Source organism: Anomaloglossus baeobatrachus, chromosome 7, assembly GCF_048569485.1.
Source record: "Anomaloglossus baeobatrachus isolate aAnoBae1 chromosome 7, aAnoBae1.hap1, whole genome shotgun sequence".
Lineage (NCBI taxonomy): Eukaryota > Metazoa > Chordata > Amphibia > Anura > Aromobatidae > Anomaloglossus > Anomaloglossus baeobatrachus.
In genome coordinates, this window is record NC_134359.1 from 242,410,311 (window position 1) to 242,423,019 (window position 12,709).

Genomic DNA, 12,709 nt, shown 5'->3' on the forward strand with positions numbered 1-12,709 from the left:
TGGATGGGATTGATAGTATAGTGTCAGTCTTTGCTGATGACACCAAACTATGTAGGATATTAAAATCTGACCTTGATAGTACAATATTACAAAAAGATCTGGATAAGATGTCAGAATGGGCAGATACTTGGCAAATGAGATTTAATGTTGATAAATGTAAAGTAATGCACCTAGGACGGAGTAATCTTATAACTGCGTATACATTAAATGGAAGTAAACTCAGGACTACAGAACAGGAGAAGGACTTGGGTATTCTCATTACAAATAAGCTGAGCAGCAGCACTCAATGTCAAGCAGCAGCTGCAAAAGCAAACAACATTTTAGGATGTATAAAAAGAGAGATTAGATCCTGTGATCCCAACGTATTATTACCCCTCTATAAATCACTTGTAAGGCCACATCTGGAATATGGGATCCAGTTTTGGGCTCCACATTTTAAAAAGGACATTCAGAAGTTAGAGTCAGTTCAAAGGCAGACAACTAGACTACTACAAGGAATGGAAAGCCTCCCATATGATGAGAGGTTGAAAAAGTTAGATATGTTTAGCTTAGAAAAAAGACGTCTCAGAGGAGATCTCATTTATATGTATAAATACATGTGTAGTCAATATAAAGGACTGGCACATTACTTATTTCTTCCAAAGACAATACTAAGGACCAGGGGGCACTCACTGCGAGTGGAAGAAAAGCGATTCCGACAGCTAAATAGGAAAGGGTTCTTTACAGTTAGAGCAGTCAGACTGTGGAATGCCCTACCACAAGAGGTAGTAATGGCAGATACTATAACAGCTTTTAAAAAAGGGCTGGATGATTTCCTCAATGCACACAACATTTTTGGTTATAAGTGACTTAGGGACAAAATGTAGAATTGGTGGAGGAAGGTGGAACTAGATGGACCTAGGTCTTTTATCAACCTAAGTAACTATGTAACTATGAATTCTGTGGAAATACACATCCGCTGAATAGTATTATAGCCAAAACCTTTATTCTTTTACTGAATCATATAGAGCTTCAATAAAACAAATCACTAACATCATATCATGGAATGTGTCTTCTTTTATTGTGAGTAAATGTTACACCTCTTTACTGAATTACTTTTTAACACCATGTAATTTTCAAACCTTGCTTATTTTTTTATGATCAGTACAATAAAAAAATTCTATAAAAATATGTTAAATGTTCACAAAAGGGTCGTTCGTCATTGAGGTATATGCCAATTTTGGTATATAAACTTGATTCATAACAAGGAAATAAAGAACCGCTACTATATATTGAAATTAATCCCACACTCTTAACCATAACGGGAATTTACAGCCACCTTGAATGATTGAGACGTGGTAAGCAAGAGCCTAAATGTAATTTTTTTTTTTGTGACTTCAGTGCTGATTTGAACAATAAAATTTCAAACTTATGGACTATAGTACTTTTTTTGCACAAATGTTTTTATACTTTTTTTGTGTGTAGGTCAAAAAATGGAAATGCCAATATGTCTGCAAGGTACATTTTTACTCAGCTGTGTATTCCATTTGGGTCTTATTTTAAGTTCAGGTAAGTAAAATATTATTTTTATTAACTATTATTAAGTGGTTATTTTGTAAAGTTGTTGCATTATGCAAAAGATATCTAACTTAAAAAAGTATTTAAACTAACACAAAATTAAAATTTTATAATTGAAATCCCACCATATAGTATTATATGTTATAGGAATATTTCCATAGTTTTATTTTTCTAAAGAAAAATGTATTTTATTTTATGTCAAACTGAAGAAATAAAAATACCTAAATACGAAAAATTTTCATTTCAAATTTGAGACTATAATTCATGTACAGTAATAAATATGTATATTCATTTTTTTTCATTTTGTTAAAATATATTTTCTTTATTTTACCTTCACTAATAGATGTCTGTCATTTTATATTCTAGTACCAATAAGTTTCATAAGGAACATTTTTTTGTAAGTTTGTGTCATTCACCTTTTTATTAATGTCCTTACAGTTTCTATCACTGCTGGTATTGAGAGGAGCTGTGCCACGCAGACAGGTAAGACAAATTCAACCGTAAATATAATGTTTTTTGAATTTATAAAATCTGAAAACCAAGTAATGTATATACTGTAGAGATGTATTATATGTTTGAGTGATTGATATCCTTAATTTCTTTGGAAAACATAGATAATAAACAGAATGTAGAAAACTTTTTGCAGACTTAAAAGCAGAACCCTTTTTGTTAGATGCATTTCATGATGCTGTTGGGACACCTGTTATGTTTTGTTTTTTATAAACCTTCATTATTGTAGCAGGTGTGCCCCTGTTTTGTATGCGGTTTCTTTCCTCTCCTCTTCCCCGGTTTTGTGGGGAAACATAACAACAACTTTCCAACTTTCCAAAGGTGTTATAAAGAGTTATACAGTTTCAGTTCAATAGACACTACATGTAATGGATCTCAGTGTATGAGGAAAATGTTGCTTATAATAGCGCGGACCCAGGATTACCAACTTAATTCATTATTTTTTTCTAAGCAGATTATGAAAAAATGATATACAGGAAACATTTTTATGGACACATTGGAAAATCATAAAAGATCCAGAAAAAAATCTTTAGGATTTTGTGGCTGGTTGGCAACTATAACGGTTATTTCTTCAAATTAATCCTTCTATTTACGTTCAACCTACTTTTGCAAATATTAGGTGGGGTGACAGCATCTTTACAAGCATCATATTTATTAATAAATTAGCATTCAATCATCTTGAGAAGAAATCCACATTAAAGAGTCCGGGCAAGAAGACATAAGTGCTTTGATACTTATTAATGATGAGGGAGCACATGCTCGGGTGCTCCTTACTCGTCTTGAGCAGTTGGATATTTGGATGAGTACAACTCGAGTACCCAAGTATAATGGAAGTCAATAGGAAACTCAAGTATTTTACTGAGCACCAGAGTATGGTAGTACTTGCTCATCACTAACACATATAAGGATAAGCAGCCATCTGTTTGCCTAATTTATTTATTTTTCTACAGTGCCTTGCAAAAGTATTCGGCCCCCTTTAATTTTTCAACCTTTGCCCACATTTCAAGCTTCAAACATAAAGATACAAATTTTAATGTTATGGTGAAGAATCAACAACAAGTGGGACACAATTGTGAAGTTGAATGAAATTTATTGCTTATTTTAAACTTTTTTTAAAAAAAAACATAACTAAAAAGTGGGGCGTGCAATATTATTCGTCCCCTTTACTTTCAGTGCAGCAAACTCACTTCAGAAGTACATTGAGAATCTCTGAATGATCCAATGTTGTCCTAAATGACTGATGATGATAAATATAATCCACCTGTGTGTAATAAAGTCTCCGTATAAATGTACCTGCTCTGTGATAGTCTCAGTGTTCTCTTTAAAACGCAGATAGCATCATGAAGACCAAGGAACACAACAGGCAGGTCCATGATACTGTTGTGGAGAGATTTAAAGCCGGATTTGATTACAAAAACATTTCCAAAACTTTAAACATCCCATGAAGCACTGTGGAAGTGATCATATTGAAATGGAAGGAGTAATATGCCACTGTAAATCTACCAAGACCTGGCTGTCCATCCCAACTTTCATCTCAAACAAGGAGAAGACTGATCAGAGATGCAGCCAAGAGGCCCATGATCATTCCGGTTGAACTGCAGAGATCTACAGCTGAGGTGGGAGAGTCTGTCCATAGGACAACAATGAGTCATACACTGCACAAATCTGGCCTTTACGGAAGACTGGCAAGAAGAAAGACATTTCTCAAAGATATCCATAAAAAGTGTTGTTTAAAGTTTGCCACAAGCCACCTGGGAGACACACCAAACATGTGGAAGAAATACAGAACCATTCTTGAAGAAAACCTGTTGGAGTCTGCAAAAGACCTGAGACTGGGACGGAGATTTGTCTTCCAACAAGACAATGATCCCAAACATAAAGCAAAATCTACAATGGAATGGTTCACAAATAAACATATCCAGGTGTTAGAATGGCCAAGTCAAAGTCCAGACCTGAACCCAATTGAGAATCTGTGGAAAGAGCTGAAAACTGCTGTTCACAAACGCTCTCCATCCAACCTCACTTAGCTCCAGCTGTTTGCAAAGGAAGAATGGGCAACAATTTTAGTCTCTCAATGTGCAAAACTGATAGACACATATCCCAAGTGACTTGCAGCTGTAATCGCAGAAAAATGGTGGCGCTACAAAGTATTAACTTAAAGGGGATGAATAATATTGCACACCACAGTTTTCAGTTATTTATTTTTTAAAAAAGTTTAAAATGAGCATTAAATTTTGTTTAACTTCACAATTGTGTCCCACTTATTGTGGATTCTTCACCATAACATTAACATTTTTACCTTTATGTTTGAAGCCTGAAATGTGGGAAAAGGTTGAAATATTCAAGGTAGCCGAATACTTTCGCAAGGTATAGTATTTTCGTCAAATTCAGAAGCAATCTGAAGGCTTCAATTTAATTGAAATTATGTGTATGACGCTCTTTGGACTCCAAGGACTTTATTCAATCTTTTTCAAGCTCCTTAACTACATTGGGAATATCTGATAATGTGTGAATGTGTTTTTACACAGTATCCGTTCAGTTTCAACACTGTTTTATGTTTTGTTTCCTCTTTCTTCATGAGTCAAAAATGGGCAACGCTGCACAGAAGGGTTTTTCCTTATCTGTTCCTACAGCTAATTATAGTTTGGTGGAACTCGACAAACATATTTTTCAACAGTCTGTATAGCTATGACTTGTTATTTTTCTTTCATACCGCGTGCCAATGCTTCAGTTGGACTGTATGATATTGGAGATCTTCGGATAGTAAAACATTGATCTTCAGGAAATTAAAAAATCTCTCCAACACAGAGATCAAATACAATATTATTGGATTATCTTATTTACATAGTTGTCAAATTCTTACAATAATGTTAAAGTCATTACAATAACATTTAAATTCTAAGAGGCGATTGAGGGATCGAGATGACATTGTGTGTTTATTGTATAAATTACTATTCTATTCTAATATTTCCTCCAGAATCTTCATCCCTGACTTACCTGGTGGACACCACAGGGTCAATGTATGAAGATTTTATAGAGTTGAAGGCGGTGAATAGTTGGCTCCTGGACCGTGTGACTGCCCGATTCCCTTGTGGTGTACGCCAATATACCATGGTGGAGTTCAATGATCCAAGTATGTTACCATGATTGATTTTGGGTCTAGATTGTATGATGGACCTACATTCATGTTTTAGATCAAATGTTTGCTGGTTATTAACTTTAGTGGAACATATAAACCTATAGGGGATACTTAAAAATATCAAAATAAAAAGAGGGCAAGATCCCACAAAGGGGCAAAATACCAATAAAGATCAAAAAAATAGAACTTTCGTTTAATATTTCTTTATTATTTCAAAAGTTTTCATATAACAGAAGATAAGAAATGTATAAGGGTCTTTCATGTTACCCAATGTTACAGCATATGAAGATTATAAAATAACCTATGTCTTTAAGTCTCGTAAAACGTATGGTACTATGAAATGTATCGCAAATCATGTGGAAGGTAAAATCTGTATAACATCCTATAGAACATCTTAATAAAAAAATAGAACTTTCTAAATGACGAATTAGTCACAGTGTATGAAAAGACGATAAAAACAAAAAAACAAAAAGCAGTAATAATGGAACCAAAATGAGAAGAAGGGGAAAACGAGAAGGGGAACACTTAAAGAGAAAACAATAAGAAAGAGATAAGTAGGAGTAAAAAGAAGTAGCCTAAATTTGTCCAGACATTATGGTATGTCCAAGCAACATCTTTCAGATTCCAGTGTACCTGTATTATTTTTAACACAGAAGATGCTTTCGAAAAAAATAGTCTGTGTTTTTCCCAAAACACTTTTTTTAGCTACTTTGCTGACATTTTTCGAGATAGCTTTCCTGTGAGCATGTTTTTTTTATTTAAAATTTTATACATATAATATTGGTGGCTTTAAAATAACAGCTGCCTCCACAGTGGTGTGGTCACTTATTTTAAGTGCTCAACAGCTTTTGAAGCTTAAAGTGGTTAAAAGAAGTTAAAAAAGATGGAACATATACACAGAACGTCATTATGACATTGTAATTGAGCACTTTTTCAGGTGGGTTCCAGGTGGAATTGTCAAGGGAGAAATTTAGTTGAAGATAGCTAATGGTATCTTCATACAGGGTATCAGAGGCCGGTGTTGTGTTAGCTGTATATTAGAGCTGATGTTAATGAATCAGACAATGATCACACAAAACGTGTTCTCTTTTTGAGCCAGTGTCACCAACTGAACCCGTGTATTGGATAGACTCAATTATACAGAATGCATCATTGACCTTGGAAAAAGAACAGGGAGTATTGAACTCCCTAATTTTTCCCAGTATACTATAAAATACATATCTGTTCGTTAATTATACATTCTTTCTATGTGAAACTACTGATAAGACTTTTGCTCATCATTATGAAGATTTTCATTGTTTGTACATCTGTTCACTCATCCTTGGTAACCCCTTCATGACTATACAGCTTAGAATCTTATTATGGGTCTGCGCGATTGCTATATAGACACACAGATAATTATGCAACTACATCTACATTTTGATTATTTACATACACAGATATTCTTATTATGTTTGAACAAACAATTTATAGCTTAGGCTACCTTCATAGAATATGTCTGCAAAAAGACATCTTTAGCACATACCCTTAGCTGGCTGTCTGCCAAACAATAGTTTAATGATCAGTCAACTCTCCTGATTACTTCATACACAAACGCTTGACCCAGGTGAGTGTGAGTGTTACTTTGTTTTCAGTGAGAGGGCCACTGCCAGACTCTTCTGGCAGCATGTTAATTCAGAGAGAGCAAAAGGATTGGCCATTGAAATTTATCAAGATATCCCTCTGGAGTATCAAGAGACCCACATACAAGTAAACGGTTAGCCAATCCCATCAGGATCAACTAGTATTTGTCATGGTTTTGCCTCCCCTGCCACGAGGCTAGGGGGTGGAGCTTTCTCCTGGGCCTCATTTCTGGAGTCTAGACGCTTTAATTGGGGTCATCTCTGGTGAACCGACACCTGCTATAAGCTAAGCTCTGCTCTGCTGTGATTCCTGGTCCCTGTAAGTGTTTGATCTTGATCCGTCTTCCTTGTGCTTTCGCGCTCTGTCTGTGTTCTGTCCCCTTGTTCTCCGTCTGTTTCAACGGACATTCCTTTGTTCCTTCCCTGCCCTCTTCTTGTCCTCTCCCTCTCTTACCTCCCCTGCTCGGTTTGCTCCCCCCGGTACTGACCTCAGCCTGACCCCGACCTATCACCTGCTCGTCCTTCTGGTCTTCTCACGGGGTCCGACCCAGCCTATCTTACCATCCTCCGCAAATCTCGTGGCATCTGCTCCCCCTGCTGGTGCTTTAAGGTATTTCACCAGCACACTCTGTGCTTCAGCTCCCCGGCTGGTTCTGCACAGTATAGTTTCTATCCATCAGGATTCCAGCTCCCTCTGTTGGTGTCTTGAAAGTAATATGCAGTTTTGGGTGCATATTTTTAATCCCTGCTTAACTGTCCCTGTATCTATTAGCATAGATAAAGAGATCTTTAGAAAACATTTTTCTAAAGATTCTTTATGATATGCTAATGAGTGCAGGGACTAGCCGCAAGGGTGTTAGTTCCTGTGCTTATGCCACCCTCTTAGCATTGTAGCATGGCCACAGGGGCATGCTAACATGCTATTCAATGCAGCATCACCAGCGGTGATGCACATACCTGTGTCTGCTGTCACCGCGGATCCAAAGTTTTGGCACTTCCAGTCATGTGCACTAGACCTCTCTGTAGCTGGCACATGTACACCCGGCTTCATACTACGCATGATTGGAAGTGCAGGGCATTCAGATCAACGGTTACAGCGGACACATGTACGCACGTCTCACAGCTGGTGAGGCTGCATTGAGCATGTTAGCATTCCCCTGTGGGCATGCTACCATACTAAGAGGGTGGAATGAGCACAGGAACTAACGATTTTGCGACTAGTCCCTGCACTCATTAGCATATCATATCTTAGAAATACTTTTTCTAAAGATCTTTTTATTTATGCTACTAGATACAGGGACAGTTAGGCAGGGATTATCAATATGTACCCAGAACTGCTTGTGCTTCTGGGTGCATATTGCCCCCGAAAGGTCCCTTTAAATGCTTAAAATTGTTGTTAGTCTAAAATTTGTTTGGCCGACATCTATTCCTAGTGACTTCCAAATACAGCCAAGTGAACAAGTTTTCTCTATGAGAAAGCCAAGGACTGGTGGCTTATCTCTAAGAGAAAAATAAGATTGGCAATGCAGAATTGGACATGCAAGATTGAAATTTCTCCCTACTATCAGTCGGCCGCAACACATTAGGGCTCCGCCACACATCCGTGAAACACGTGCGTGTTTGGTCCGTTTCCGTGTATACTGGAGACACGGCCAAACGTGCACCAATGTTACTATATCTCAGCGGTTACAAATGCGTTTTTGGTTATGTCCGTTAGTCCGTCTCCGTGATGCGTTTTGTGGGCCGTGTCTCACGCCAGCATGTCCGTTTTATTCACGCAACACGCAGCACGAACCCAATGAAAGTCAATGGGTCTGTGCGCACGTCCGAGTGACACGGACGCATCTCTGTTTGTTCCCTGTATGTTTTGTGCTTTTTTCATGTGATGTCAGTCTTTTTTCTTTTTATGTTTCGTTCTCTCCCTCAGTCCGTCGGTCGGTCTCTATGTCTGTCGGTCGGTCTCTCTGTCTTATCTGTCCCTCTAGCTGTCTGTCGGTCAGTTCCCCCCCCCTCTCTCATACTTACCGCTCCCCGATCTCCTGCGCGGCGCTGCACTGCTGTTATAAAAACTCCGGCGGCTTTTACTATTTTGAAAAAGCCGGCCGCTCATTAATCAATCTCGTATTCCCTGCTTTACCCGCCCACCGGCGCCTGTGATTGGTTGCAGTCACACACGCCCACCACGCTGAGTGACAGCTGTCTCACTGCACCCAATCACAGCAGCCGGTGGGCGTGTCTATACTGTGCAGTGAAAAAATAAATAAATAATTAAAAAAACCGGCGTGCGGTCCCCCCCCATTTTAATACCAGCCAGATAAAGCCATACGGCTGAAGGCTGGTATTCTCAGGATGGGGAGCTCCACGTTATGGGGAGCCCCCCACCCTAACAATATCAGTCAGCAGCCGCCCAGAATTGCCGCATACATTATATGCGACAGTTCTGGGGCTGTACCCGGCTCTTCCCGATTTACCCTGGTGCGTTGGCAAATCGGGGTAATAAGGAGTTATTGGCAGCCCATAGCTGCCAATAAGTCCTAGATTAATCATGTCAGGCGTCTATGAGACACCTTCCATGATTAATCTGTAAGTGACTGTAAAAAAACACACACACCCGAAAAAAATCCTTTATTAGAAATAAAAAACACAAACAAATTCCCTCATTAACAATTTATTAACCCCGACAAACCCTCCATGTCCGGCGTAATCCACGGACTCCAGCGTCGCTTCCAGCTCTGCTGCATGGAGCTGACAGGAGCAGTAGAAGACACCGCCGCTCCGGTCACCTCCACGCAGCTAATGAGATGAGTAGCGCGATCAGCTGCTGTCACTGAGGTTACCCGCGGCCACCGCTGGATCCAGCAGTGGCCGCGAGTTACCTGACTGACAGCAGCTGATCGCGCTACTCATCTCATTAGCTGCGTGGAGGTGAGCGGAGTGGCGGTGTCTTCTGCTGCTCCTGTCAGCTCCATGCAGCAGAGCTGGAAGCGACCCTGGAGTCCGTGGATTACGCCGGACATGGAGGGTTTGTCGGGGTTAATAAATTGGTAATGAGGGAATTTGTTTGTGTTTTTTATTTCTAATAAAGGATTTTTTTCGGGTGTGTGTGTTTTTTTACAGTCACTTACAGATTAATCATGGAAGGTGTCTCATAGACGCCTGACATGATTAATCTAGGACTTATTGGCAGCTATGGGCTGCCAATAACTCCTTATTACCCCGATTTGCCAACGCACCAGGGTAAATCGGGAAGAGCCGGGTACAGCCCCAGAACTGTCGCATATAATGTATGCGGCAATTCTGGGCGGCTGCTGACTGATATTGTTAGGGTGGGGGGCTCCCCATAACGTGGAGCTCCCCATCCTGAGAATACCAGCCTTCAGCCGTATGGCTTTATCTGGCTGGTATTAAAATGGGGGGGGACCGCACGCCGTTTTTTTTAATTATTTATTTATTTTTTTCACTGCACAGTATAGACACGCCCACCGGCTGCTGTGATTGGGTGCAGTGAGACAGCTGTCACTCAGCGTGGTGGGTGTGTGTGACTGCAACCAATCACAGGCGCCGGTGGGCGGGTAAAGCAGGGAATACGAGATTGATTAATGAGCGGCCGGCTTTTTCAAATTAGAAAAAGCCGCCGAAGCAGTGTGAACGCCGTGCAGCGCCGGTGATCGGGGAACGGTGAGTATGAGAGAGGGGGGGACACTTCAGTCACTCGGGGGATTAGCGGTCACCGGTGAATCCTTCACAGGTGACCGCTAATCAATACACGGCACACAGACAGAGCCGCGGCATGAGAATGAAGTCGGGTGAAGTTCACCCGAGTTCATTCTCATCCCGCTACTCTGTCTTCCGACATGTAGTAACGACATTTTGCATCACACACGTACATTTCACACGGACAACACATACACATGTCAGTTATTTCACTCACGCACACACGGACATTCCACACGCACATACGGCTAGCATACGGGATACACACGCAGGCCACACATACCATAAAAAACGGACCTAAAAAACGGAAAACGGACCCGAAAAACGGCCCGTTTTACACGGACATGGTTTTCACGGATGTGTGGCGGAGCCCTAAGACTGTTGACCGAACTTGTCAATATTGGCCAGTTCAGCTAACATTAGTCTAATGTTTATGAGGACCTTAACATTCATGTGCTTTCAATTTGGGAGAGGTCAGTAATTAATCTGGGAATGTCTTATTTCACAGCAAAACACAAGAAAACCAACATGCCCAATCCCTTCTTTGCCAAATGCTGCTGTCACAGAAGAGTTGGTTTATCCCCATAAATGTTCATGGTTAATATATAATTATATATGGAAAATAATGAAAGAATTGTCAGCGTTGAGCATACGTAGAACTCCTAATTATACTGTATACTAGAAGGTGGCCTGATTCTAACGAATCGGGTATTCTAGAATGTATTGTGTAGTTAATGTATGATTTTTATTATATATATAGATGTTGTTGTGTGTAGTTGCCAAGTGTTTGTGTAGGGCGCTGTACATGTTTTGGGTGTGGGGGTGTGTGGGTGTGTGAGAGAGGTGTTGTTTGTATGTCTGCAGCGTGGTGTGTGTGTGGTGCTGTGTGTGTGTTGCGCGGTTTGTGTGGGTGTGTGTGTGTTTTGGGGGGAGGTATGTTTTGTGCAGTGTGTGTGTGTTGGAGGAGTAGTCCATGGGAGAGAGGAGTATAATAGGAGGAGTAGTCCTGGGGGGAGAGGAGTATATTAGGAGGAATAGTTCTGGAGGTGAGGAATATAATAGGAGGAGTAGTCCTGGAGATGAGGAGTATAATAGGAGGAGTAGTCCTGGGGAGAGAGGAGGATAATGGGGGGAGTAGTCCTGGAGGGAGAGGAGGATATTGGAGGAGTAGTTCTGGGGGGAGAGGAATATAATAGGAGGAGTAGTCCTGGAGGTGAGGAGTATAATAGGAGGAGTAGTCCTGGGGGGAGAGGAGGATAATAGGAGGAGTAGTCCTGGGGGAGGAGGAGTATAATAGAAGAAGTAGTCCTGGGGGGAGAGGAGTATAATAGGAGGATAGTCCTGGGGGGAGGGGAGTATAATAGGAGGAAGAGTCCTGGGGAGAGAGGAGGATAATAGGAGGAGTAGTCCTGGGGAGAAAGGAGGATATTAGGAGGAGTAGTCCTGGGGAGAGAGGAGGATAATAGGAGGATTAGTCTTGGGGAGAGAGGAGGATAATAGCAGGAGTAGTCCAGGGGGAGAGAGGAGGATAATAGGAGGAGTATTCCTGGGGGGAGAGGAGGACAATAGGAGGAGTAGTCCTGGGGAGAGAGGAGGATAATAAGAGAAGTAGTCCTGAGGGAGAGGAGTCTAATAGGAGGAGTAGTCCTGGGGAGAGAGGAGGATAATAGCAGGAGTAGTCCTGGGGGGAGAGGAGGATAATAGGAGGAGTAGTCCTAGGGAGAGAGGAGGATAATAGGAGGAGTAGTCCTGGGGAAAGAGGAGGGTAATAGAAGGAGTAGTCCTGGGGAGAGAGGAGGATAATAGGAGGAAATGTCCTGGGGGGAGAGGAGGATAATACAAGGAGTAGTCCTGGGGAGAGAGGAGTATAATAGGAGGAGTAGTCCTGGAGGTGAGGAGTATAATAGGAGGAGTAGTCCTGGGGAGTGAGGAGGATAATAAGAGGAAATGTCCTGGGGAGAGAGGAGGATAATACGAGGAGTAGTCCTGGGGAAAGAGGAGGGTAATAGAAGGAGTAGTCCTGGGGAGAGAGGAGGATAATAGGAGGAAATGTCCTGGGGAGAGAGGAGGATAATACGAGGAGTAGTCCTGGGGAGAGAGGAATATAATAGGAGGAGTAGTCCTGGAGGTGAGGAGTATAATAGGAGGAGTAGTCCTGGGGAGAGAG

The 12,709-nt window shown here is 40.9% G+C and overlaps 1 protein-coding gene across 1 annotated transcript in view; it reads left to right on the plus strand.

Annotated features, from left to right (window-relative positions):
- Positions 1–1,271: 1,271 nt before the first annotated feature.
- Positions 1,272–12,709, plus strand: part of LOC142245345 (uromodulin-like) — a 64,635-nt gene continuing 53,197 nt past the window's right edge. Inside the window, 4 exon segments of the mRNA XM_075317985.1 lie at positions 1,272–1,355; positions 1,465–1,548; positions 1,996–2,040; positions 5,045–5,200. Of these exon segments, the coding sequence (XP_075174100.1) occupies positions 1,473–1,548; positions 1,996–2,040; positions 5,045–5,200 (277 nt within the window). The 5' untranslated portion in view covers positions 1,272–1,355; positions 1,465–1,472.